This window comes from Schistocerca americana, chromosome 9 (genome assembly GCF_021461395.2).
Source record: "Schistocerca americana isolate TAMUIC-IGC-003095 chromosome 9, iqSchAmer2.1, whole genome shotgun sequence".
Taxonomy (NCBI): domain Eukaryota; kingdom Metazoa; phylum Arthropoda; class Insecta; order Orthoptera; family Acrididae; genus Schistocerca; species Schistocerca americana.
In genome coordinates, this window is record NC_060127.1 from 167,475,981 (window position 1) to 167,503,275 (window position 27,295).

Sequence of the window (27,295 nt, forward strand, 5' to 3'; positions counted from 1 at the left end):
GACGCTGTTGGTCCTGGGGTATCGGCGAGGACCATTCGCAACCGTCTCCATGAAGCTGGGCTACGGTCCCGCACACCGTTAGGCCGTCTTCTGCTCACGCCCCAACATCGTGCAGCCCGCCTCCAGTGGTGTCGCGACAGGCGTGAATGGAGGGACGAATGGAGACGTGTCGTCTTCAGCGATGAGAGTCGCTTCTGCCCTGGTGCCAATGATGGTCGTATGCGTGTTTGGCGCCGTGCAGGTGAGCGCCACAATCAGGACTGCATACGGCCGAGGCACACAGGGCCAACACCCGGCATCATGGTGTGGGGAGCGATCTCCTACACTGGCCGTACACCACTGGTGATCGTCGAGGGGACACTGAATAGTGCACGGTACATCCAAACCGTCATCGAACCCATCGTTCTACCATTCATAGACCGGCAAGGGAAGTTGCTGTTCCAACAGGACAATGCACGTCCGCATGTATCCCGTGCCACCCAACGTGCTCTAGAAGGTGTAAGTCAACTACCCTGGCTAGCAAGATCTCCGGATCTGTCCCCCATTGAGCATGTTTGGGACTGGATGAAGCGTCGTCTCACGCGGTCTGCACGTCCAGCACGAACGCTGGTCCAACTGAGGCGCCAGGTGGAAATGGCATGGCAAGCCGTTCCACAGGACTACATCCAGCATCTCTACGATCGTCTCCATGGGAGAATAGCAGCCTGCATTGCTGCGAAAGGTGGATATACACTGTACTAGTGCCGACATTGTGCATGCTCTGTTGCCTGTGTCTATGTGCCTGTGGTTCTGTCAGTGTGATAATGTGATGTATCTGACCCCAGGAATGTGTCAATAAAGTTTCCCCTTCCTGGGACAATGAATTCATGGTGTTCTTATTTCAATTTGCAGGAGTGTATTATGCAGATTATTGAAGTTTACTATATGGTTCCATGCAGCTCTTTCAAATAGTTTGGAAAATATTGATAACAATGAGATTGGTTGATAATTACTCGCTTCATTGTGTCTGCCCATTTTTGTAAATGGGTCGTATTTCAGCATACTTCAGTCAATCGGGAAAACATACTTCCTCGATAGATTGATTCATGATAAGGGACATAGGATGTGCTATACTATGGGTGACTGCCTTCATTATTTTTGTAGGAATTTCATCCCAGCCTACAGAATTTAAATTCTGCAAGGATTTTATGATATCAGCTACTTCAGAATAGGATATATGGTGAATTTAAATGTAGTAGGGTAACATAAACTGGAAACATGGTACACGTTTGGCGGTGAAAGTTCATTAGTTTCCATGGGTTTATGAAGTGGCTCTTAAACGATTCACAGATTTGTGTAAGGTCCTGAACAGTCTCACCTTCAACCACCAGTTCAAGTTTCCGTTGCTTGCCTTTTTTTAATATCTATTTCATACTTTACAATGGTCTATATTGCTTTAGACTTATTTTTAGCGTTTGTAGTGTAATTATTATTAGCCAATTTTTTGGCTTGTCTGACAATTTTATCAAAGATCTACTTATATTGCCTTACATAATTCAAGAATTCTGTGTCTCAATTGACTTTTGCCTCTATACGAAGTTCTCTTTTCCTCATGCTTGAAATTTGAATACCCCTTATTATCCATGAACCCTTCTTAGGTGTGTCAGTTTTTACAATTATAAAAGGAAAGCATTCATTGAACACCATCAAGAACGCCTCCAGAAATTTATTGAAATTTTCATTTACTGAGGACCCTGCAGTAAATGGCCATGAGATGAGGCTGATTATATTGACGAACATTTCTATTTTTTCCTGTCGAAAATTTCTGATTTTCTTATTTGTGTGCTTTGGGCTAACATAGGGTAATGGCACTAATAGAGCACTGTGGTCTGAGATCCCTAAGTTTACTATACATTTTTCTGTTACTCTGTAGTTTAAGCTACTAGCAACGTTATCTATGCAAGATGCTGACGAGGCAGTTAGCCTTATCATTTCTACAAAATTTAGAATAAAACCATGTGTGGACATCAGCTCCTTCATCGTAAAGGGAAATTTGTCATTTTTTCTCACATCTATATTAAAATCAGCCCAAACAACATTTTTTTACATAGCTTTTCAGTTCTGAGTTGGTGGAGTAAATTTTCAAGTTGGACCAGAAAACTGCAGGAGACTGAGTAACCAATAGTACGATATATGCTGAATATCAGCATGTTATAGTCCTTAAGTTCTACACAGCAACTCTCAAATGTGCATTCTTCATTCAAATTATTGAAATTTTGCTTAATTTAGTATTTTACTGATGAATGAACCAGAATACATGAACCACCATACCCATTGCATCTACAGAAGCTAGCTGCTACTTCATAATCTGCAAGTTTGTTCAATAAATTTATATTTTCAGCTCTAAGCCAATGTCCACTTAAACAAATAACCTTTACAGACCATTTTTTTCTCTCTATAAATATTTCTGCGTCATGAGGCTTACTGTCCAAATTACTTGATAAACCTCCAATATTCAAATGCATAATAAGATTAGATGTCATCAAAATTATCTACTCTAAACTGGCCAGACACAACATTTTGTAGATTACTTATCTTCATGTTTTTTCCTTCCAGTTTCTACTAAAAAATCCTTAAGATGGCATGATGGTGAAATTTTTCTCTTGTTGTGAGTGGCTCCTATTGATTCTTCTGCTGTTGTTTCTTCTTTTGATTTTGTTGGTTCTTCTGTTGTTCTTGCTTATTCCCTTTTTGCTTGTTCATCTGGCTATGATAGTCCTGATTCTGGCAATGCCGATAGGTGACACGTGGGCCTTTCTGGCCCACCACTCCAGTTCATGCAAATTCTGTTATTGCGACTGTCCAAAATGTGATACTCTTAACTTTCAAACGTATTGAAATGTAACAGAAGTAAAAGCAAATTTCACCCGCGTGGTTAGAGGCGCCATGTCAAGAATTGCGCGGCCCCTTCCGCCGGAGGTTTGAGTCCTTCCTCGGCTATGGGCATGTGAGTGTGTTGTCCTTTTTTAGCGTAAGTTAGTCTAAGTGTTGTATAAGTCTAGGGACCGATGACTTCAGCAGTTTGGTTCTTAGGAATTCACACACACACTTCATTTAAACATAATCAACGAAAACAATTCTAAACTTCCGCAACATTTCTTAAATAATAATAATGAAAACAAACACTTTCTTATCCTAGAATAATCAGGGAAAATAATCGTTTCTATGAGTGTAATATCCTTTTTTCTACAGTGAGTAAGCGCATGACGAAAAAAATGAATCTGTATGAGTATAAACATGACTACGAAAAGAACATAGTTATATCCTTCTACAATAAAGTGTTTCTCCTGTTCAGTATTTTCAGAATCAGAATAGTCAAACTAGAAAATTAGAAGACATTTCGGCACAACAGACATAATTAACTGGAAATTATTAATTATCGGTAGTCTTCAAGTAGCTGTACTCAAACAGAAATTTTCATCACAAAAGTAAATACAGATCAGTAACAACATGACAGTATAAAATCTAGTTTATATAAAATATCAAAATACCATGAAAATAGAAAATAATACTCTGTACATTTCAGACTGGCCATTGTATATCATTGTCTAGCTCATTCACGAAACAATTTGTTTTTCTTTTGAAGGCAATAAATGTAGATTGTCCTTGAACATTATGCACAAACAGGCTCTTGGCAGTCGACACATTTATTAGCTGTCTTCCTGCGCTGGGGGTAAAGATGACAGTATTTTATTTTCCCCAGCTTATCATCCATCGGAATGGTTGAGAAAGTAATCTCAATTTAAAGTGTTTTACATATCCAAGATTTGACGCCATTGTTTACTATAGGGCTTGCTAGCCTAGTTCTCGTGTGTGGTTTCACAAGCTGCAGCCCGATTGTCTAGATAAAAATGAACCTTCGTAACTTTGGGTTAACAACAAAACTTTTGTGATCAATGTAGCTGTTTACCATGGCAACGTTTAGTATTCCACTAAATACTCACAGAGTCCATCTTTTATCCCTTCGTTGTGTTGGATAGAGTGCGCATTTGTGATCCAATGTGTCAACGCTCTTCTCTGTAGCATTGAAAAATGGTTGATTTCAGATTTACCATTTCCATTAGTTCTTTGGAATGGTGCATAGAGGATACAATGTTCAAAACCACCTTACTTTTCAATTTTGAAGAAAACAACGTATTTTTACCATCTAGGAAGAATCCATAGAGTGAATCCCTGAGACATTGTTTTTTGGTGGTGGTGAATTCAGGAGTAAATCCCTTTTTTTTCGCATGGTGCCTAAAGCTCGGTTTACACTAGCAAGTTATTGCAGCAATTTACTTGCCGCGCGAGTTGCGAGTGTAAACATATCGCCAACTCGACTTGCGACTGTAGCAATTTATTGCGGAAGTGACTTGCTGCACGTTTTCTGCTTCCAGTGTGAACACCACCCAAGAAGTATCTGCAAGTAACTTGCAGCTTTTAGGATTTATTTCTATTTCCTGCAAGTAGGAAGGGCAAGTTATAGTAAGTATGTCGTCTGCATAACACCCATATTTAACATTTTACTTAATGTGGTGACTTAATTTTATGCAACCATCTTACAAATTATATGCAAACAAATTTCAGAAATGGAGGAGAAACGGGAATGGATGAAGCAGGATACAGAACATTTTATTGAAGTCGTGGAGAGCTACCCCGAAATATGGAACGTGCATAACCGAGACTTTAAGGATAGAGTGAAGAAGATGAGCGCATTAAATGAAATCTCGTAGATATTCGACACATCTGTGAAAGAAGTACAGAGAAAGTAGCATAACTTGCAGACACAACCCCTTTGCCACCTGCATCCACTTGCTTGTTGTTTTAAGAGTCTAAAAAAAGACGATGTGTAATTATTACATGTTCTATTAGCGTGTCACTTTCCATTTTATGAGCCTTAGAAAAAAAAAAACATTTTTATAAACATATTCTGTAAAATGCAGTTTATTTCAATAAAAATTTAATTTTATTGTTGTGTTTTCACATACCTTCAAATAATTTTTCCTTTTCAAGACGACTTAAATGGCTCTACATACATCGGGTACTATCAGAGAAATCGTGCTGACTGGAATATGAAACAAGTACATTAGGGACTAGTATGAGTCTCCTACAAAGAAAAGATTTCAAAATTCAAACTTTTTTTGGTTGTATGTTTCACATAAATAAATGAAAAGGCCTATTTTATTCGTAGCTCACCTGTAGCTATAAATCGTAGAGTGACTTGCTGAAACAGCAGTACGGAAGTTTGTGTCTCGTTTGATATGACGGGCGCTATTAACGTCAACAAACGCTCCAGGTCATTGGAGGACATTCTGCAAAAATTTTCAGAAGTATCCATGCTCTCGATATCAAGTTCTTGCAAAAGTTTATTATAGGCACCATTTTGCGATCTTCTCATTATCCACTCTCTAACTCAAATATTTTTCTTCTTCACGTTTTTCATTACAAGAGCTGCAGCACATCTCATCCGCCTACTTGTGATTTTATACTTAGGCTGACACTCGTAGTGGTACTGAAAGCATATGTAAATAGTATCAGCAAGTAGTTGACGCAAGTTTCTTGCCAGAGAACTTGCGGAAGAATCTTGCTTAATTCTAGCGCTGCTGTGTAAACACAGCTGCAAGCGGCTCCCAATAACTTGCAGCAATAACTTCTGCAAGCGACTTGCTAGTGTAAACCCAGCTTAAGTAGGTCAACCCTCTTTTTACCAGGCTCATTCAAGTCTCCGTTGAGCTAAACTAATTGTCAGCTGTCACAATGCGGTTGCTGCCTTGAATAGGAGCTGTTAAGGTGAGGAAAGCTTGAGTTGGGACCTTTAATTTTTTTTCCACCTTCTTTAATGATTTACAATCAAATCTCATCCAATGTATATATAAGAATTCAAAATGTAGCTGGTACGACCACCAACTAAGTTCATCAACTTTATGCTGTTCTTTCCTGGATTTTTTGTATATGTGTACAGAATCTGTCCGCAGCTCGTGGTCTTGCGGTAGCATTCTCGCTTCCCACACACGGGGTCCCGGGTTCGATTCCTGGCGGGGTCAGGGATTTTCCCTGTCTCGAGATGACTGGGTGTTGTTGTGTCTTCATCATCATCATTCATTCCCATTAGGTTCGGAGGAAGGCAATGGCAAACCACCTCCGCTAGGACCTTGCCTAGTCGGCGGTGCGGGTCTCCCGCATCGTCTCCCTATGCTCCTCGGACTATGGGACATCATCGTCACCATCATCATCACCATCATCATCAGCATACGAAATCTGCATAACCCCCTGAAACGAAGTAGAGTTTCATCCACAGGCAGCCAATGGCTGACTACATACATCTTCTGACATTGTGCCACAAACTTACAACAAGTTTTCGAAATTGGAGCAGCAAGGCCACTTCTATGTCTCTTATCCCTTGTAGGACAGTCATCAAACCAAAGTGTTGCTTTTGTAGCCGCAAAGTGGGGAAAAGAGGAAAACAGGACGCCCTTTACACCAGACGGAAACGAGAGGCTGGCATGTTTTGATTTGTATATTTAGGTCAGTACCAATAGCCCAGTGGACGTGTCCGATTCGTCCTTTGTTATATCGTAGTAGTTCCTTATATTGGACGACGTGATGCGTGAGTTAGTTTGATTCATGTGTAGTGTAATGAATCGCCAAATCTGTTCCATTCTCTCTCCATTAATGAATTGTTTCCACATGTCTAATGCAGAAGATTCATTGCCGAATCACTGCAGTGTATAGTTATTAACACCTGATAACTAACCAAAAAAAAAAAAAAAAAAGGCTCTGAGCACTATGGGATTTAACATTTGAGGTCATCAGCCCCCTAGAACTTAGAACTACTTAAACCTAACTAACCTAAGGACATCACACCCATACATGCCCGAGGCAGGATTCGAACCTGCGACCGTAGCGGTCGCGCCGTTCCAGTCTGAAGCGCCTAGAACCGCTCGGCCACTCCGGCCGGCTGGTAACTTACATCCGAAAACATTGTGAGCTTGAGGTCTCCCTCTTCTCTCTGGCTCTGTGGCTTTCCATTCTGTTTTTAGCTTCATATACTTTGTCGTGAGCACGTCACCTTCAGTAGCTGATTTCTCGTCGTCCAATTCCTCTTTGTCGTAAGATCTCGGTTTCAGTGTAACTCCACTTTGGGTAATAATCTGGATCATCGTCTATGTCCGAATCTAACAGTGACATTGCAGATGGAGCACGTAATGGTATCTGTTAATTTTCGTCGTCACCCTCTTGAAGCATAATTGTATCACTGTCGCTGCATCTGGAATTACAGTGACTATTGCCAAAATGCGTTTGCCAAAATCTGGTTCATCAGCTCGAATTAGTTTCCTTGCGTGACAGTTTTTAGGTGTACATAGTTGATCAATCTGCACAAATTACGACAACAGTCCGTCAAAATGTGTACATTTATTTGGTGTCACGAAGGTCAAAATAGCCGTCATGTGGCCTGAAATGTCCCATACTATTACAGGAAAAACAAAGTTTTACCTTACCTTGAAACAGATGAGCCCGCAACCAGTGCACCACCCACTCAACAACTAACTGAAACGTATTTACCATTGGCGTTCCGGGCTTTCATGACCTCTAGTGTCCACATCATAACTTCAAGTTGCCGCATTGACTATAAAGGCCTACGTGTCTTGCAAAGGATTAAGCAATGGAAATGGACGGTAGCAGAGACAGATAGTGGAAATCGACCTTAACTGTGCCTGTGCAATTGAACAAGTTCATAACATGTTTCCATTACGTGAAAGCAGAATGTAACTCAATGATTTCATTTAGTAGTTCGTTTAACAGTTTCGCTCCCTTTTCTGTCATGTGGGGCAACCTCCATTGGCTCTTTGGTACCAAGTCTCAGCGGCGCGGGATTAGCCGAACGGTCTATGGCGCTGCAATCATGGACTTTGCGGCTGGTCCCGGCGGAAGTTCGAGTCCTTCCTCGGGCATGGGTGTGCGTGTTTGTCCTTACGATACTTTAGGTTAAGTTGTGTGTAAGCTTAGGGACTGATGACCTTGGCAGTAGAGTCCCATAAGATTTCACACACATTTGAACATTTTTGAACCAAGTCCCATTCCTCAATTTCTGGCCTGGCCATAGCAGATGATGTCACTGTGGGCTCTATTGGTGTCTCCAACTCCTATTTTGCAGAGATTTCGAGCTTCGTCCACTGTCAGTCTGCCTCGGGTGATATCCATCTCCTCTCAGAATCATGAATGCTACAATTCTGCCTTTACTATGAAGGAGCTAGACTATGATCTCACTTCAAACCAATCTTCTGACTCAGGGCAGTGCCTTTCTCTTGTGGGTAAGCACTTTATCCTTCATATATACAGTTGTAAGTGGTTTGTCCCACCATCTTTACATCTTGGCTCTGGTACCACGAGCTGCGGAATTTGATTCCGCGCCAGATGGCATGAAGGTCGAAGATCCCTAGAGGTCTCTGCACTACCGCGCCGTAAACCGTGGTGGCGCGCGCCTCCTGGCCCACATTTAGTGTGAGGGCGCCACAGTGGAACACGTGGTCCCGGCGGCCAATGGCGGCGCCCCCCAATAGAGTAAACCGCCTGCCTCTCGCTCAGCCAGCCAGTCTAATCTTGCGTGCGTCTTTGGACATATAGTCGTGCCTTAGACAGCATATTTACTTTCTTGTTCGGTGTATAAGTGGATGTGGTTTTCTTGTGATTCAGTTGTTTCCGTCTTGTTGTTGTTTTGTTAGGTCCTTCATTGTTCGTGTCTGTCCTTTTCCATTTATGTTGTTGTTCGTGGGCTGCTCCTCGAGTCCTGCCGCACTTTCCATCACGTCAACCCTGTGACCGTTCTGGTTGCAGTTACATCATTTGGCCTGTTGCTCTTCCTTTCGTTGAGACTATGAAATTCCTGGGGCTCATGCTTGATAGGGAACTCTTTGGACCTCCCATATCTCTTACCTCGCAGCCCACTGTATGCTGTTCCTCAATGCCCTGAGTGTCCTGAATGGTACTTCCTAGGGCGCTGATCGAACCACCCTCCTGCGTTTCTACTGGTCCCTTGTCTGTTCGAAATTCGACTATGGGTGCTTTGTTTATACGTCTGCACGTCCATCCCTCTTATGCCCTCTCATCACTATCTATCATTGTGGCAGCCAGTTGGCCATGGGCGCCATTTACACCAGCCCAGTTGAGAGTCCGTATGCTGAAGCTGCTGAACTACCTTTGTTCTACTACCGTGACTTTCTCCTCAGCAGGTATGCATGCTGTTTGTCTGCCATGTGTGGCCACCCATCCTATGCCTCCTTGATGATTCCTTTGATCACCAGTATGGGGCTCGTCCTTCTTCTCTGTTACCTCCTGGAGTCCGCTTTTGGCACTTGCTACGGTGCCTTAACTTCACACTACCTGCACCTTTCCCAGTGGGTGTGAACCCTTCACCACTTCAGCTCCATGAAGTGGCCCATGTTAACATTGGCCTTCATTCGCTTCCTAAGGACACTACTCCAGCCTCGGTCTATTGCCTTTAGTTTCATGACCTTCGCATGGTGCTTTGTGATAGTATCTTTTTATACAGTGATGGCTCTCGGACTAACTGTGGGGTCGGGTGTGCCTTCGTCATTGGCACCCGTGTCTTTCAATATCAGCTTCCGGCACACTCCTCAGTATTTACAGCTGTGCTCTTCTCTGTGTATCAGGCCAGGAGTACATCAGGTGACACAGCCTTTTCAATTGTGTCCTCTGCTCAGACTCACTCAATATCCTTCAAAGTCTATGTGCACTGCACATCACCCATCCCTTAGTGCAGCGGGTCTAGGAAAACTGTCAACTGCTCACTCTTTTGGGAGCCAGTGTGATGTTTCTGTGGGTTCCTGGTCATGTTGGTCTGCCAAGAAACGAGGCTGCTGACACTGCTGCCAAAGCTGCAGTCCTACAACCTCAGCCTGTGAGTACCTATATTCCCTCTGATAAGCTATGGATCTGTCAGGAGGTGGGTGGTGTCTCTCTGGCATTACCAGTGATCCTCCCTTCATGGGAATAGGCTCTGGCGTGCTCTCGGCCCTCCCGCCGGCAGGAGGTTATTTTAAATCGGCTGCATATTTGTACACATTGCACTCAACTTTTAACTGTCCTCCAATTCCTGATGGAATGTCCATTTTTTAACCTTTTAGGTTCCCATTCAGGTTTTCCGTCTTGAGTTACTTACCATTTTAACAAATGACATGTGGGCTGTTGACTGCAGCTCACTTTTTATCCGCCATATTGCGAAGGTCATTTAATAATTAGTTTTGGACCTCCATTTCTGTATGGTGTCTTTTTTTAGCCCTTTTTCCCTGTACCTGTTTTTAGCTGTCTTCTATTATATCAATTGGGACTGACATATACTCGCTTTTTAACGCCTCTCTATCTTTGTGTTCTATAGTTTTGACTTCAGCGCGTATGACCCCAGTTGTTTTTGCGCCCTGAAGCAAAGCAAACCAAAGCCAATACATACAGTCGCATTTGAGCAGAAGTCACGTTTCCCAGATGCTGGTGCGAAGACAGTTTCATACCCACACCTAAGCCCAGTAAGGACAAACATTTTCCTTCTATCTACTGCCTGATTTTTCTCATCAGCTGTATTTGCAAGGTGATGGAACGTGTAAGTCATGGCCAGTTGGCATTGTTGCTTGAGTCTTGCAATCCATCAACCACTGCACAACAGGGGTTTCGAGCATGCCACTCTGCATTTGACCATCTCATCAATTTGTTGGCTCATGTTATGAACAGTTTTCTATGGCGATACCAGACTGTGACCATGTTTTATGATTTGGAGAAAGTCTATGACATCTGCTGGACGAATGATGTCCTCCATACTCACTACATATGGGGCTTCCAAGGCCATCTGCCCCATTTCCTTCAGAAATTTTAAAAGACGTAGTTTTCAAGGCCTTGTCGAACAACTTTATCGAGGAGGACGGTGTGCGTCATGGCTCCATCCTGAGTGTTGTCCTCTTTGCAATAGCCATTATTCCTATTATGGACTGTCTCCTGCCAGACATCTCTGGCTCCCTGTCTGTCGACGACTTTGCGATTTATTGTTGCAGTTCTGCAGGGACTTGACTTCTTGAGTGGCGTTTTCAGTGATGTCTTGATCGTCTTTATTCATGGATCATCGACAGTGGCTTTCGCTTTTCCACTGACAAAACCGTTTGTACGAATTTGTGACGGCGCAATAGGTTACTTCCACCATCTTTACATCTGGGGCCTGTTCCTCTTCTGTTTGCTAAAACAACGAAATTCCTGGGGCTCATGCTTGATAGGAAACTTTCTTGGTCTTCCCACGTTTCTTACCTAGCCCCATGATATATCTGATCCCTCAGTGTCCTATGTGTCCTAAGCTGCGTGCTTCGTTTATCCCTCTTATCATGTCTGTCAATCTTACGCCGTCTTAACACAGTCCACCATTGAGGAATATGTTTGGCCACTGGAACCTCTTTCATTGGCCTGGTTGAGAGTCTCCCTGCAGAAGATGCTGAACTGCCACCGTCATACCAGCATGATGTCTGCCTCAGCGGATATCCATGCTGTTTATTTACCATGTCTGGTCACCCATCCTGTGGCCCTTTTTATGACGACTCCCTTGACCACCAGCATGGGACGCATCTTTCTTCTCTGTTAATTTGCTTTCAGATACTGATAGGGCAGCTTAACTTCACACTACCTGCCATGTTTCCGATGGGTCTGAACCGTTCAGTGTCTTGTTTTCGTGTGGTAGCCTGCGTTCACCTTGGATGTCATTCGCTTTGTAAGGACATTACTCTTGATTCGATCAACCACTGTAAGTTTCTTGACATTCACACGCAACTTAGCGATAGCACCTTTGTGTATACTGATGGCTCGAAGAATGACTGTGGTGTCAGGTTTGTCTCTGTCATTGGCACCAACCATTTTCGGTATTGGCTTCCAGAACACTGCTCGATCAATACAACAGAACTCTTCGCCCTCTCCCACCCAGAGCATCCGGCGATACAGGCTTTTTAATTGTGTCATATGCTCCGATTCTCTCAGTGGCCCTCAGATCCTCTGTGTGCCGTACACAGTCCATAACTAACAAGGGGAGGCCATGACGATTGGAACGCGGATTTACTGTAAACTTCGTACACTCGTAGTACTTCACGGGGGCAACAAAATGTGTAAGCAGTAGCGCGTACTTCTCAAGCGTTATTGAGAAAATCGCAAGATAATTTCGGTCGTCGAGTATATATCTGTGCGTGGCCATTTTAACCATGAAGCGGCTGCAGCCGAGCGGCGGCGTCACGGTAGCTCAGCGTGTTCTGTCAGAGCGTTAGCTGCCCTTTCTAATAAAAAAAGCTGAGCGAACGGATCATCGAACAAACTGAGCGGGTGTCATCAGACTCCGCTCTGAACAAACTCAGCGAACAATATAGAACAAAATGTATTTTTTTAAAAAGTGTTTGGCGTTCAAGCCGCTGGATCGAGTTTCGTTCGTCAGTTTTTTTTATTTTCAACACAGTCATTTTCTTTACTATTTATATTACAATTGATATAATGGGAAAATACGTGTAACTTTTATTAAATTAACAATATTATTTGGCAGTCTACTAAGTTTTATTATCACAAATAATATAATATTCGTAACTATCGACTAGTAAACGACCAAACGCATAAAGTGATACTGAAAATGTATGCTTGTCCGTGTCTCCAAAGCTTAGTATTTAATCGAAAGAGAACGAGAAAGTGCTTCTCGGAAGACCTTATTAAAATACACGCCATACTGCATAACCAATTATCACAGCCGATTTTTAAGGAAATACTGCGTTATGCATGGTTTGCTTCCAAACTATCGTCTGAAAGAGAGGTTTTTGAAAATGTGAACAAGGTTTGTTTTCCCACAGAAAACGTCAAAAGACGTTGCGTATGCGGTGCCGTTTAACTTTATGTTTACCATGTTTTTACGAAAAATACCATCCTGCAACTTGTAATGTCGAAAGCGACGATTAATTGTACATCTTTCGAAACCCATCTGTGCCGGTCAAAACTTGGAGGTAACAAGTCGTTTCGGGCTCCTTCCAGGTGTAAGGGATTTCTCAAATCACGGACAAGCTTACATTTTCAGTATGTCTTTATGCATTTGGTCGTTTAACAGTCGATAGTTTCGATTATTACATTATTTGTGATAATAAAAATTAGTAGACTGCCAAATAACATTGTAACTTTAATAAAATTTCATCCGATTACACGTACTTTCCCCGTTATATCAATTGTAACATAAATAATAAAGAAAATGACTGTGTTGAAAATAAAAATAAAAACTGACGAACGGAACTCGATCCAGCGGCTTGAACACTAAACACTTTTTTTTTTTTTTAAAAAAACCATTTTGTTCTATACTGTTCGTTGAATTTCTTCAGGGCGGACATCCGATGACACCCGTTCAGTTTGTTCGATGATCCGTTCGCTCAGTTTTTTTTTTTTTTTTTTTTAGAAAGGGTAACTAACGCTCTGACCGAACATGCTTTTTTTTAAAATCTCAATTTGTTCGTTAATGGTCGTTGCAATTGTTCGGGGCGGACGTCCCCTGACGCCCGTTGAAGTTTATTATTGATCCATTAGCTCAGTTTTTTTATTACAAAGGGCAGCTAACCCTCTGACCGAACACGCTGAGCTACCGTTCCGGCGACATGCTGAGCTACGCTGCCGGCACCACTCGGCTGCAGCCGCTTTATGGTTAAAATGGCCACGCACAGATATATATTCGACGACCGACATTATCTTGTGATTTTCTCAATAACGCTTGAGAAGTACGCGCTACTGCTTACACATCTTGTTGTCCTCATGGAGTACTACGAGTGTACGAAGTTTGCAGTAAATCTGCGTTCCAAACGTCGTGGACTCCCCATGTTAGTGCAACCGGTCCAGGAAAGCTTCCACTTGCTCACTGTTGAGGGAGCCCGTCATGTTGGTTTGATGGGAAACAGGGCTGCTGACGCTGCTGCCAATGCTGCAGTCATCCTGCCTTGGCCTTCTAGCTCTTCCATTCTTTTGTATGGTATCTGTGTTGCCATCTGTCGGCGAATGGTGTCAGTTTGGGATCACCACAGGTCTTCTCTTCGTGGGAACAAGCTCTGGGAAATTACACCTCTCCCAGTGCCTTGGCCGACCCCCTCTCGTCGCGAGCATATCATTTTGGGTTGCGTATTGGGCACTGTCTTTTTAGCCATCACTATTTGTTAAGTGGTGATGCCCCACCACTTTGTGCTCGTTATCATCAACCTTTCACGGTTTGCATTTTCTGATCGAATGCCCTGTTTTCATCCGCTTACGTTCCAGTGTATGTTTGTCGTCTGAGGTATTAGCCGTTTTAGCGAATGACGCGCGGGCTGTCAACCGCGTTTTGGTTTTTATCCGTCGTAGCAACATAACGAAGGACATTTAGTGTTCAGTGTGGGACCTCCACTATCTCTATGGCGTATTGTAGCCCTTTCTCCAAGGGGAAGTCCTTCTTTTTAACTTTCTTTCCTTCCATTGATTGGGCCTGAGGTGTAGTCGCCTTTGACTTCTTTTACTTATTAATGCTCTAAGGTTAAGAAATGGGCGCTTATGATCTCAGTTGTTTTTGCGCCCTAAAAAAAACCACACCCAAAAAAACCTCATTACCAGAGTTCATACGAGTCAGTTTATCCATGGCTTATGTACGACACCTAATTACAAACGCATTACGCTCTTCGTACAACGCAACGATAAATATTCCGTCAATGGCGAAATTGGCTTTGGGCAGCCACGGCAATAGCCAAAAAGATAAACGCTCTATAAAGAATCGGAAGTCTTTTCTGATAAATATACTTACGCAACGCCCTGAACCTGACACAAAGAAAATTCAGTCGCAAACCAGTGAACAAAGTAAAACTATTTTTATCTCTCACATACAATATTTACTTGCCCTCACGATGTTATCGTCTTACAAGGTCCCCACGGTGGGATCAACGTTTTGGAACCATATATACGGTGATATAGGCCAAGATCTCATGTATCGCAGTCTGCAGCCATTCGTCCTGGTGCGCCATCATTTTCGAGTAATCGACGAAAAAAAATTTCGGAATCTTGCGTGACCGTTCAAAAACTGGTGTTGGATAGACTGTGTTGTGTAATGGATAGGATAGGGACTTCACATGCAGAAGATTATGGGTTCGAACCTCGATCAGCTGCACTAAATTTTTTTTATATTTAAATCTTTATCGAAATGACTGTGATCAGTATTTTTATTCACTTAACTTGTTTAAGTGTAGTCTCTTTTTCTCTATTCCTTTGTCACATTTTTATCAACATATGAAATTTTAATTTGTTCTAATTTTACTTATATCATTCTTTTTCTCTTAGAAGTTTTTATTAATGTTTATTAAATTATGTGTATGTACTATAATATTTAAATATTTGAAAATACCAATCTATCGGTTAAAAAACAAAAGACAATATCATCGATTTATATTGACTGTGCAGTGGTGTCAAAAATGTATTTTTTGTTAAAAGATGCGCATTTTTGTATGGTAATCGTCATACAAACATTTTAAACGTATCCTAAATTCCTACTGCGCATGGACAAACTAACGCAGATCTAGCTTTAAATGAAAGAAGGGATTATAATTAAAACAAAATTCAGGCAAATGAAGAATAGGAATAATGAATGCAATAACATGGACAAAAGTATAGGGCGATAAACTGAAAGAAAATAAATCAAATTAATACATAAAATTAATTAAAATCATATGAACAAAGATTTCATGCAGAAAAAGAATGATAAGAAGAAAAGTAATAGTAAATTAATAAATTTATATGTGAATTAAAATTGCAGAATTAAAAATTTACATTTAAGCCAGTTAATTGAATAAAAATAATGATCAGAGTAATTTACAGAAAGATTTTAAAAATAAAAAAAAAAATTGAAGCACCTGAAAGATTCAAATGCACAACCTCCTGCATGCAAAAGCTTTAGTCTACCCCTTACACCACACTGCTGGTCTACAAAACACTACTTATTTAAAACTATCGAGTGTCATGCAGAATTCTGGCATTTTCTTTCTGTCAATTACTCGCAAACAAGGGCCCACCAGGACGAATGGCTGCAGGGTGTGATACCTGAAATCTTAACCTACATCACCACGTAGATGGGTTCAAAGAGTCGACCCCACCACTGGGGACTTCTCCTTGTTAGACGAACAATCGAAATGTAGGTGTCTTTATTGAACTATTTTCCTTGAGTCACTCTGAGTCGATGTAAGAGAGGAAGATGTTGACCAGAATTATCTTAGCATTAAAAATGATATTATGAAAATCTTATCCCCGAGTGCAGCAGCCTCTGTAAAAATGAGCCATTACAAAACACCTGTGTTTTCTGTACTGTGTTATTTTCATAACCCATTTGCAAAATTGCTATTCTCCATTTCAAAACTGCTGTTTTCAAATGCTCGATTTCCCCATGATTCATTTCCTTGTCGTATTTTCAGTGCTTTATAGTATGGTAGTATTTAGAGTGCAGTGATTTATTTCAATCGTTACATTTTTTTTTTATTTTATCTTCTTTGCAACCACGCAGACTCTATTCAAACAGTCAATTTTTTCAAAAATTAATTGTATCTATTCTTTGTTTTTTAGATCATAGAATTATTTGTGTTGATTTTGGAAATCATTGCATTCAGCTTTGCCATGACGACTTCTGATGAATTGCACAGCTTATACAGAAAGACATTGGCAGAAATGCATATCAGACAGCCTCAGCATGAATTATTACAATGTGTATTTGGAGTTTTAGGGTATCATTCTAATGGAAAAATTCTTATCGAGGTCTTTCCCCCTACATCGACTCAGGGTGACCCAGAAAACATAGTTCAGCAAAGAAATCCAGGATTGGATTATTATGCTAAGATGAAAACATTGTGGCAACAACCCAATGATTTCGTAATAACTGGCAAAAAGAATCCAATTGTAATTATACATTCTAGCACCTAATTAAACTTACAGAACGTGTATAAGTTAAACATTTAAACACGACTTAAATTTTACAGGAGCTTCAGCATCTAGCGATTCTTCCAATGCAAGTGGTACTATAGAAGCAGGTTCGACACCTTCAAATTCGAAACCTGTCAATGTAAACAATCGTTAGTGCAGTCATTTTTATTATCAGCAAATATCACGGAAGCTGACATTTTATGGTGGTTAAGTACAATTTATAATCATTTGTCAAGCCAAAGTTCTGCTGCTTACATACAATCATTTCCAGAAATGTTTCCTGACTTCCTGACGCTAACGAAGTGACTGCTTTTGCTGACATCTTTTACAATCTGCGTGGATCTATTGTATCTCGTACGGACAGAAGAAACTGATGACGTTATTGAGGACTTGCGCGCGTGCATTTCCGTCTACTTGAGCTCTTACTTGTGATGGCAGTCAGACAATCAGGTGTGTCGATTGTTGCAGCCAAGTGTGAAATATCTGCATTGTGCGTTTCCGTGAAGTGATCTTTACTGCAGAAAGGCGATCTTCAACAGGTTCTATCTGAGGTGCAGCGCAGAGCGTAGCAGTTTCCGAGGTGTAGCGTTTATCACGTCTGCCTAACACGCAGGAAGTCCCGGCTCGCAAAAAAATACGGTTGCGAAGAACAGAAATTGGATAGAGCATTGTTTATAATATTGCTCCTTATGTTCATAGCAAACTTACTGACATGATTAAATAATGTAACAATCTTGTTGTTGAATCTGATGCGATTTTAAACACGGTTTCCCGAAAAACACAAATGGACGTCAATTTATTTGTTTTGATTCATCTTTGAGCATTTTTATGCAATCGATGTCGCGATAGGGAGTTTACGTATATTGTACAAACGTATTGTTAGACTTTGGAATCAAGATGAGCCACATGTTTCAGCCTGGTGTTTTGACTCTACTTTTATTTAACACGCAAGGGCCAGTGACTTACTATATGCTTTGAAAGGATCTTTTGGTTCGCAGAGGATTCCAAACATTTTGTGGTTGTTGATGTATGGACCAAATGTTAATTTTAAAGTTTGGAAGGACTTGAATAATGAACTAAAAGAAATTTCTGTTAACACAGAACTCTTGCAGTTAGACAGTTGCAGCCTGCATGTAGTTCATGGAACTTTCAAAACCGACATGTCACAAACAAATTCAGAAATTGCACCATGTTTAGACTCCTATATTATTTGTTTCACTGTTTGCCTACGTGAAGAAGTTAATATCCAGGATACACAGCTTCCTCAGATTTTCCTTTGCACTTCTGTGGCACAAGATAGATCGAAAATTTAAATGTGGCCGAACGAGTTTTAAAATTTTTTCCGCATCTAATCGGTCCAGAATTAAACGCTATGTGATTCAGCGAGTTTTAATACCCTGTTGGAAGCAATTAGAAACACTTTCTTGGGTAGAAAATTGTATTGTTGAGACAGCATGTTTATTCTAAGATTTTTTACGATATTTCGAAAGCTTTGTACCTATGGCTCCTTTTATGTCCAATGAATTGTTCATTCTTAGCACCTCGTTTATGCAGTGAGCTGTCAGATCAGACATTTTGGTAAATGAAAATTCCCTCATGAAGATCAACATTAAGGATGAGAAGAATCTGATCACGACACAATACTTTGTTTTTGATTTTACTACACAAGATGCCTGGACCTGTCTGACATCTAGATGCGTAATGAAGAAATGCGTTCTTGTATTATTGGTATGATGCAAAAGATACCTAAAAGATCACCACTGAAATATAAACTTATATGTCCCATTCCACGTTTGGACCCATCAGTAGCTTGAAATCAAGAAATGACTGTAATAAGATTGACAACGTGCCTTCAAATTCTTCTTTCTGGTTAACCAGACCATGTCAAACAAGAATTTATCAATATTATTTTGTAACATTGACCATATTCAAAAATAAATGACATTGTTCAAAAGAAGCGAAACTGGTGTGGATGAGTTTTGGATGAACGTCATTAAATTGTCACAAAAAGTGTTGTAACTTTGTAGATATTGTGAAAATTATTTTTCTAAATTCAGATGGAAGTGCTGTTGCTGAATGAGGTTTTTCCGTGGACTCTTGAATGTAGTGTTGAGAATCAGAGTGAAAAAAGTCTTGTTGCTCATATAAGACATATTTATGTTGTGATCCATGATGTTGGCAGTGTAGACAATTCCAAAATCGACAGGAGCTAATTCTGTCAATGCACAATGCAAGCTCGTTGTACAAAGATGATAAAAAGAAACAGCTAATTGAAAACGAAAAACAACAAGAACAAGAATTTACCAGAAAAAGAGTATAGCCTGAAATTAACACGCTAGAAACTTAGAAAACAAAAATGTTGTTTTAAAGCAGTTAAAATTACGACAGAAATTGAACATTTGGGAAAGCATTTTTCGTGTAAATATTTTTATTGGTTTTTGATCATACTGTCCATAACGCAATATAAGTTATATGTTTGCTAAATATGTTATTTACAGTACCAAAAGCAGAATTTGTTTATGTTCTTGAAATATAGAGAGATTTAATTTTTTTTAAATATAATGACTTGTAGATGTTGTATATACAGGACTTAATTGATTTCATAAAACACCATTCAAAATATGTAAGTTACACAAGTATAGCAAACTCGCAGTTATTTGGCTTACAGATTATTTGTGTATATTTCGACGCCTTTTTGGAACTCTAAGAGTAAAGGAAATAAGCATCTTAATTAGAACAAAATAATGTTCCCATTGAAATGCGCTAGTGAGCATGTAACTCACGTGTTACAGCCAGGTGATGCTGTGAGTCCGATTTCTACACATCTGTTATTATTGAAATGTTTTTCCTTCTCTCATTTCATCTCCTCCAAATTCCAGAACTCTGCCCTCACAGCGTTTTTCATTAGGCCTGTGTGGTATTACGCACACCGAAGCATTAAAATTCGTTGATCAAAGTTTGCAGGACTTTACTGATGTTTTAATGCTGTGGAAACTGAAAACCATCGTCAGAAAAAATATAAACGAATAATTGAAACAGAAGAATGGCTGTTCATTTCTTGATAGTGCAGTAAATCATATGAAACGCAGTGGCTTTTGAAATGTGATTTTGGAAGTGAATGGTCAGTTATCCTCTCTCTCTCTCTCTCTCTCTCGGTGTGTGTGTGTGTGTGTGTGTGTGTGTGTGTGTGTGTGTGTGTTTTAAGGACGGGATGAGAATTCTACTTTCTTGATAAACATTCAAACTGACACATTTCGCGTAATTATTCACGATTCAAACATAGCTCATACACTGTCCTATCACTTCATATTGGATACTGTAGGCATACAGAAAAATTGAGAAACACGATACACACAACGCAAATGATTTGCTGGTAAATTTTGGTTACGCACTCATACAAGGATATTTTTTCGGTAAATAAACCAATTTTAGGTTATTGTTGCTTAGAGAAACTTCAATGAGAAAGTTCTACACGTATCTTCAAGTTTTCTTTCAAGATGAACTGAAACATTCTACAGTCATTAGTTCATGTGATGTGACTGTGTATTTTAATGTAATCATTTCTGTCACGCGTTGGCTGATTAAACCATCAGTTGATTATGAGAAGTTTAGTTTAAAAACGAACAGACAACGTTGATCAAGCGAAAGCAGTTTAAATACAGCGGTACCGGTATCATATTATGATGTACAGTATCCTCCAATAGCGAAAGCTCGACTTATCTATTACACTGTGCGTGGTGCACATCATATCATGACATGGTTCAACTTTGACGACATAGCCTATATTTTGGAGATACGTAACTTGTTCTTTCCAGTACAGTATGTTTGCTAACACCGTTGAGTAAAAACAAGTGACGCGGCAACCTGGAAAATGATCATTTTAACCTGAGAAACCTGGAAAAAATCTTTAACTTGAAAATTAAGATTCCAAGAATGGAATCATACTTACGTTCCGGAGACACCTCGTACTTCTGGATGACTTTCATCATGTAATTGAAAGGACATTTTTTCCCTTTAGGACACACACAGATGAGTGAGTCAAAACATTACTATTGCTCACTGCAAGAGTGAATATCACTTGGGGTGTAGCGGGCATTTGATGTGATAGGGAAAACACATAAACATATGTAAGGAACATTTTATAAGTAACACACATTTTTTTTATTACACGTTTTTTTCAGTCTGTTTGCAGTCCTTCAAGATAGCCTCCCTGCTTTTCTACGAGAGACCCCAACCACTTCTGTTCATCTGTCGAATGGCTCGGGTAGCGGCGGTAGAAAGCTCTTCCAGATGAAGATTGCGACGTCCACGAATTGGTTTTTTCAAGTTTGGGAACAAGTCGAAGTCTTTGGGACTCGTGTCCGGTCAGTAGGGAGGATGCGGCAACACTTACCATCTGCAATCGCCCAGTGTTTGGGCTATAACATTGCCGATATGCGGGCGAGCATTATCGTGGAGAATGGAAGGTCGATCCTCGAGCAACTGGGGTCGGAGATTACGATAATAAAATACTGTGACACTTGTTCCACGTGGGTCTCTGTCTGTCATGATGATTCCATGGTGGTCTAAGCAAAAATCATCATTTGATTGAGCTTTGATGGAGCACCTCGAAGTGTTTTTGGACGTAGAGGAATCTGAAGCTCTCCACCCATTGGACTGTGGTTTCAGTTCCTGCTCAAAGTCTGTCATCCACGTTTCACCAATAGCGACAATTCGACTTTCTCGACCTTCACGGTCAAATCGTTTGAGAAAGCCTGCATGTCCAGGCATTCCTGCTTATTTAGCAGTCAAACTCATCTCGCAGGAATTTTTCTCTTCTTCAACTCTTTTGACAGATTACGGAATACTGATGTTGCGGGATTTCCCGTTGCTTCAGAGAGGTCGCAGTGCGATCTTCAAGAGTATCTGCCACAATTTTCATATTTCGTTCACCTGTTGACATTTTTGGACCTCAGGCCTTGGATTATCGTCTATGCTCATACGAGCGCCTTATCGTCTATGCTCATACGAGCGGCACGAAAACGATTAACCCAACGTGAAACTGTACTACTGTCGACTGTAAACTCACTTCAAACATCTCTAACGCAATTTGGGTTTCTGTTGGAGTTTTTGCTACATAAAGTTTCAGTCTTGTTGTACAACGTTTGGTCTTCGACAGTACCCGACACCCTTGCAGGGTCCATTTCTACCTCTCGCCAATATTCTATTAGAGTACGCATTGAAGAAACAGGAAAAATGTACTTCTTCCTCAAGCGCTCAACTGCATCTGCTGTAATTTTCATTGTTGTTGCATAAAAAAATCCACTGTAATACCTACCCGTGCGTTATTTATGGAATGTCCCTCATATAAGATGAATGGTAAATGTGAAGATATGGCTTGCAAAGGAGGAAATTCACTGAAATGAGGGCAGACCGAGCGTAGTGGTACAGTGGTTAGCATGCTGGACTCGCATTCGGGAGGGCGACAGTTCAGACCCGCGTCCAACCAACCAGATTTAGGTTCTCCGTGATTTTCCTAAAATCGCTTCAGCCAAATGCTGGGGTAGTTTCTTTGAAAGGGCATGGCCAATTTCCTTCCCCATCCTTCCCTCATCTCATTGGACCGATGACTTCGCTGTATGGTCCCATCCTCTAAATCAGCCAACCGACCAACAAAGGGCAGATTGTTATGGTTCGGCACCTGAGATTGTGCAAAACTACTAGGTTCTTCAGATGCTGCTTCTATGGAAAATATTTGAACACTGTGAAACCATGAGTAGATAATGTGTTGGGTGTCTATGCTTCATCACAGGCCAGAAATTTGTTCGCTCTGTATTCTAGGATAAACAGTGACCTCTGGCCATCTGATGACAGAGTGCAATGCTGGTGCGAGTACAAACGTTTCAGAGCACACCATTCAGTGCTCATTGTTGAACACAGAGATTCACAACAGAGGATCCTCATGTGTTCCCATGTTGACCAAACGACACTGTCAATTACAATTTTTGTGGGCAAAGGATCCGCGAGATTGGACCATAGTTTAATAGAAATGTGTTGCCTGATCAGATCAGTCCTGTTTCTTGTATCCAGATTTGCCCTTGTCAATGTGAAAGGCTGCACAAAAGTGTATCAAGCCATGGGTGGAGGCTGGTGGACACAGTATTATGCTATGGCGGATATTCATCTTGGCGTCCATGGTAGTAATTGAAGGCACCATGCCATCTGTGGACTACATGAGTATAATAGTGGGCCACCTAAATCTCTTCATACATGATTTCTTCCCCAATGATGATGGCATATTCAAGTAGTATAGCTGCCCATGTCGCAAGGCCAGTATCATGCTACAGTGGTTTCCAGTATGTGATAGCGAACTCTCGCCGATTTCTTGGCCATCCAGTTCACCTGATCTGAACACAATGGACAAATCTGAGACGCTATCAATTACCAGTTCTGTGCCCACAAACCATCAGCCTGTAATTTATGGCAATTATGTGAACCGTTTGTAGACATCTGGTGTCATATGTCTCTGGAAAAATGCCATGGCTTTATGAAATCCATGTCCCAGATGTGTTTCATTGTGCTCAGATCGGATCAGGGGAATTAGATGATCAAGACAACAAAGTCAGTTTATTATCATTACTGCATTCCAAATGTGGATCAACACACTGTTGAACAGGACGTATTGTTGTTGTGGCGTACCAGCATATGTTTCACTGTGCACTTTGTGGGTTTTTTGTGACTTTGTGTCCTTTTGCACAAAATATATTGGCCTATCTTTGAGAATATGAGGATTGTGAACTGTTCCACAGCTAAATTATTATTGCTGCTCTCTCTCTCTCTCTCTCTCTCTCTCTCTCTCTCTCTCTCTCTCCAGGGGAAGGCAAATGTCTCAAATTCAACTCTTGGTCTTGCACACAGTTTTAATCTGCCAGGAAACAAATCAGTGCACACATCACTGCAGAGTGAACATTTATTCTGGATACAATCCTCTAAGGCTGTGATTAAGCCATATCCTTTCTTCACATGCTAGTCCGCATAGTCCACAAGGGGTACAGGAGAACTTGTGTGATGTTTGGAAAGCAGGAGATGAGGTACTGGCAGAAGTAAAGCTATGAAGGTGGGTCAAGTGCCATGCTTGCATACGTGTCAGGAGAGCACTTGTTCATCAAAGAGGAAGGTCCTTGATTTGAGTCCTGGTTGGCACACAGTTGTAATCCGATGGGAAGTTTCAAATCTGTGCACACTCTGCTGCCGACTGAAAATTCATTCTGGAAACGACTGATATATGACATTGATATACAAAGAGCATTCCTACGTTAAAACACACAGATGCCATCTTCAGTGAGAAAAGACGAATTGAGGCACTTGTCAATACGCATGGTGCACTGACATAAGAGACGTAGAGGTGAACTGTACCCCGATTGAATCAGTGCACTAGGTTGACGGCCTTCAGTTTGATACATCAGCCAACCTAACTGAGGCTTTTAAGTTGTTTAGCATTCTCGTTTTTTCAGATGCAAGGCAGATCGTCAATCTCCACTTAAAAAAAAGTTAAAATGCAACAATACACAGAAAACAGTATACATGACCCACAGATAGATGGTGCAAGTGATTTTCCTCCTTTTGGTAACTTGGTGACACTGGCAGCAGTTAACGTACTCGGCGACCGAAGTTTGAGTAATTGCTAAATGATGGAATAGCAGACACTGCCAGAGGGAGAACAAACGCTACAGAAACAGAACCCTTGGACAATCACAGTCACTGGGAAGTAAGAAGAGAGGTTGTATGCATTTGCAGGGTTGGGCAAATCCCTCAAAACTTAGGTTGATAGGAACCCACTTTCTATGAGGAGATGAATTGGCGTTTTATATGAGGTGGATAACCGTTAGCATAGGTTTTGGGTGACTTGCACCTGCCCCCTCTCCATCCATCCTAACTGCCTTCGTTCCCCCAATTATATCCTATTTTCCCCATGAAAAAGGAAAATCTAACTCTTACAGCTGTGAATGCTGTAGTCTATTATTATTGTTGTGGGATATCAGCAGGGAGCCTGTGTGTAGGTACTACCAGCTCATGTGTCTATGTTAAATAGCATTTCTCTGCTATGTTCAGATTGTGCAATTGGACTATAATGGCATGGGCTTCAGTGAGAGTTTTGAACACATTATTGTGAAAGAAGATACACAGATCTAGTGTAATTTGTTGTATGATTTCCTGAGTTTTTGAAATTGTGTTAATTTATTTACTCTGACTTTTAAGACAGCAAACGTCTGAAAGTTGTGTAAAGTAAATAATGAATGTATTTTGTTGATTTTGCTGTGCTGCTGTCAAAAAATTCTTAAACTATTATTTTAACATCCTATATGTACTATTTGAGTTTAATCACTGCTTACTGTTCACAAATTGTGTGTGCAAGAGGGTATCCATACTGAAAGGTGTGAAAGCATTTTCATTCTTATTCCTTTTCACAGTTGCCCATTTCATAGAGCAGGTTGCTTGTTTCATTTTAGTGAAGAAATAACTGGGACATGGTGTAGAGCTTCCTCACTTTCATGTCTGTCCATATGTTATTTGGGATATTATGTTAGAGACAATGTACTTTTATATGTTTTGGAATTCTCATTTCAGCTATCTGACCACAGTTTTCATTAGCTTTGCAGATAGTCCAGTTTTCAGCACCATATAGTAACAATGTGTCTCATTAGTGCTATTACTATTATTGTTATTATTACTACTACTACTACTAGTACTATTATTATTATTATTATTAATGTTCGTAATCCTTTCAGGAGTTAAAAATTGAAGTGGAGCCAACCAGTTGTGGCAGTGACCAAGAGAGGTACAGTTTTTTGTAGTTCTTTTTAGTTTTTTGCATTGTTGCTTTGGTATTCAGCTTCTTGTTCAAGCAGCTATCTGGACCATCTGTGCAATGTTTTAGAACAACCCCATGATATACATTTTGTAGTGAGCTGTACTGTCATTGATTAAAAAATTCCACCTTCTTATTTGCATGCTTCCTGATCTTATTTAATCTATCTTATATGCCAGCACCTTCTGTGCAGTTTTCGAAGGCGAACAGTCTTTTACCCTTATAAAAATATGTACACTCTGTCACTATTTTGTTGCCATTACTTTTTCAGATAGAATATAACATTTAGTTCAGCACATTTTACTCAAAATGACAATTGTAACGTTAGTTGCACATGAGAGCTGTCTGAAATGTAATCTCCATTTTCAAGTAGCCTACTTTAGGAAGTCCCCCCCATGAACCTTGGACCTTGCCGCTGGTGGGGAGGCTTCCGTGCCTCAACGATACAGATAGCCGTACTGTGGGTGCAACCACAATGGAGCGGTATCTGTTGAGAGGCGAGACAAACGTGTGGTTCCTGAAGAGGGGCAGCAGCCTTTTCAGTAGTTGCAGGGGCAACAGTCTGGATGATTGACTGATCTGGCCCTGTAACACTAACCAAAACAGCCTTGCTGTGCTGGTACTGCGAACGGCTGAAAGCAAGGGGAAACTGCGGCAGTTTTTTTCCGAGGGCATGCAGCTGTACTGTATGGTTAAATGATGAAGACGTCCTCTTGATAAAGCATTCCGGAGGTAAAATAGTCCCACATTCGGATCTCCGGGTGGGGACTACTCAAGAGGATGTCGTTATCTGGAGAAAGAAAACTGGCGTTCTACGGATCGGAGCGTGGAATGTCAGATCCCTTAATCGGGCAGGTAGGTTAGAAAATTTAAAAAGGGAAATGGATAGGTTAAATTTAGATTTAGTGGGAATTAGTGAAGTTCGGTGGCAGGAGGAACAAGACTTCTAGTCAGGTGAATACAGGGTTATAAACACAAAATCAAATAGGGGTAATGCAGGAGTAGGTTTAATAATGAACAGGAAAATAGGAATGCGGGTAAACTACTACAAACAGTATAGTGAACGCATTATTGTGGCCAAGATAGATACGAAGCCCACGCCTACCACAGTAGTACAAGTTTCTATGCCTACTAGCTCTGCAGATGACGAAGAAATCGAAGAAAAGTATGATGAAATAAAAGAAATTATTCAGATAGTGAAGGGAGACGAAAATTTAATAGTCATGGGTGACTGGAATTCGTCATCAGGAAAAGGGAGAGAAGGAAACATAGTAGGTGAATATGGATTGGGGGTAAGAAACGAAAGAGGAAACCGCCTGGTAGAATTTTGCACAGAGCAAAACTTAATCATAGCTAACACTTGGTTCAAGAATCATAAAAGAAGATTGTATACATGGAAGAAGCCTGGAGATACTGACAGATAGATTATATAATGGTAAGACAAATATT

At 40.8% G+C, this 27,295-nt stretch overlaps 1 protein-coding gene across 2 annotated transcripts in view; it reads left to right on the forward strand.

Moving 5' to 3' along the window:
• Positions 1-27,295, forward strand: part of LOC124551285 (zinc finger protein 583-like) — a 152,682-nt gene that overhangs the window by 87,149 nt on the left and 38,238 nt on the right. For both annotated transcript variants that reach the window (XM_047126288.1, XM_047126289.1), the window contains one exon: positions 25,767-25,816. In XM_047126288.1, the coding sequence (XP_046982244.1) occupies positions 25,767-25,816 (50 nt within the window). The remainder of the gene's footprint in view (positions 1-25,766; positions 25,817-27,295) is intronic.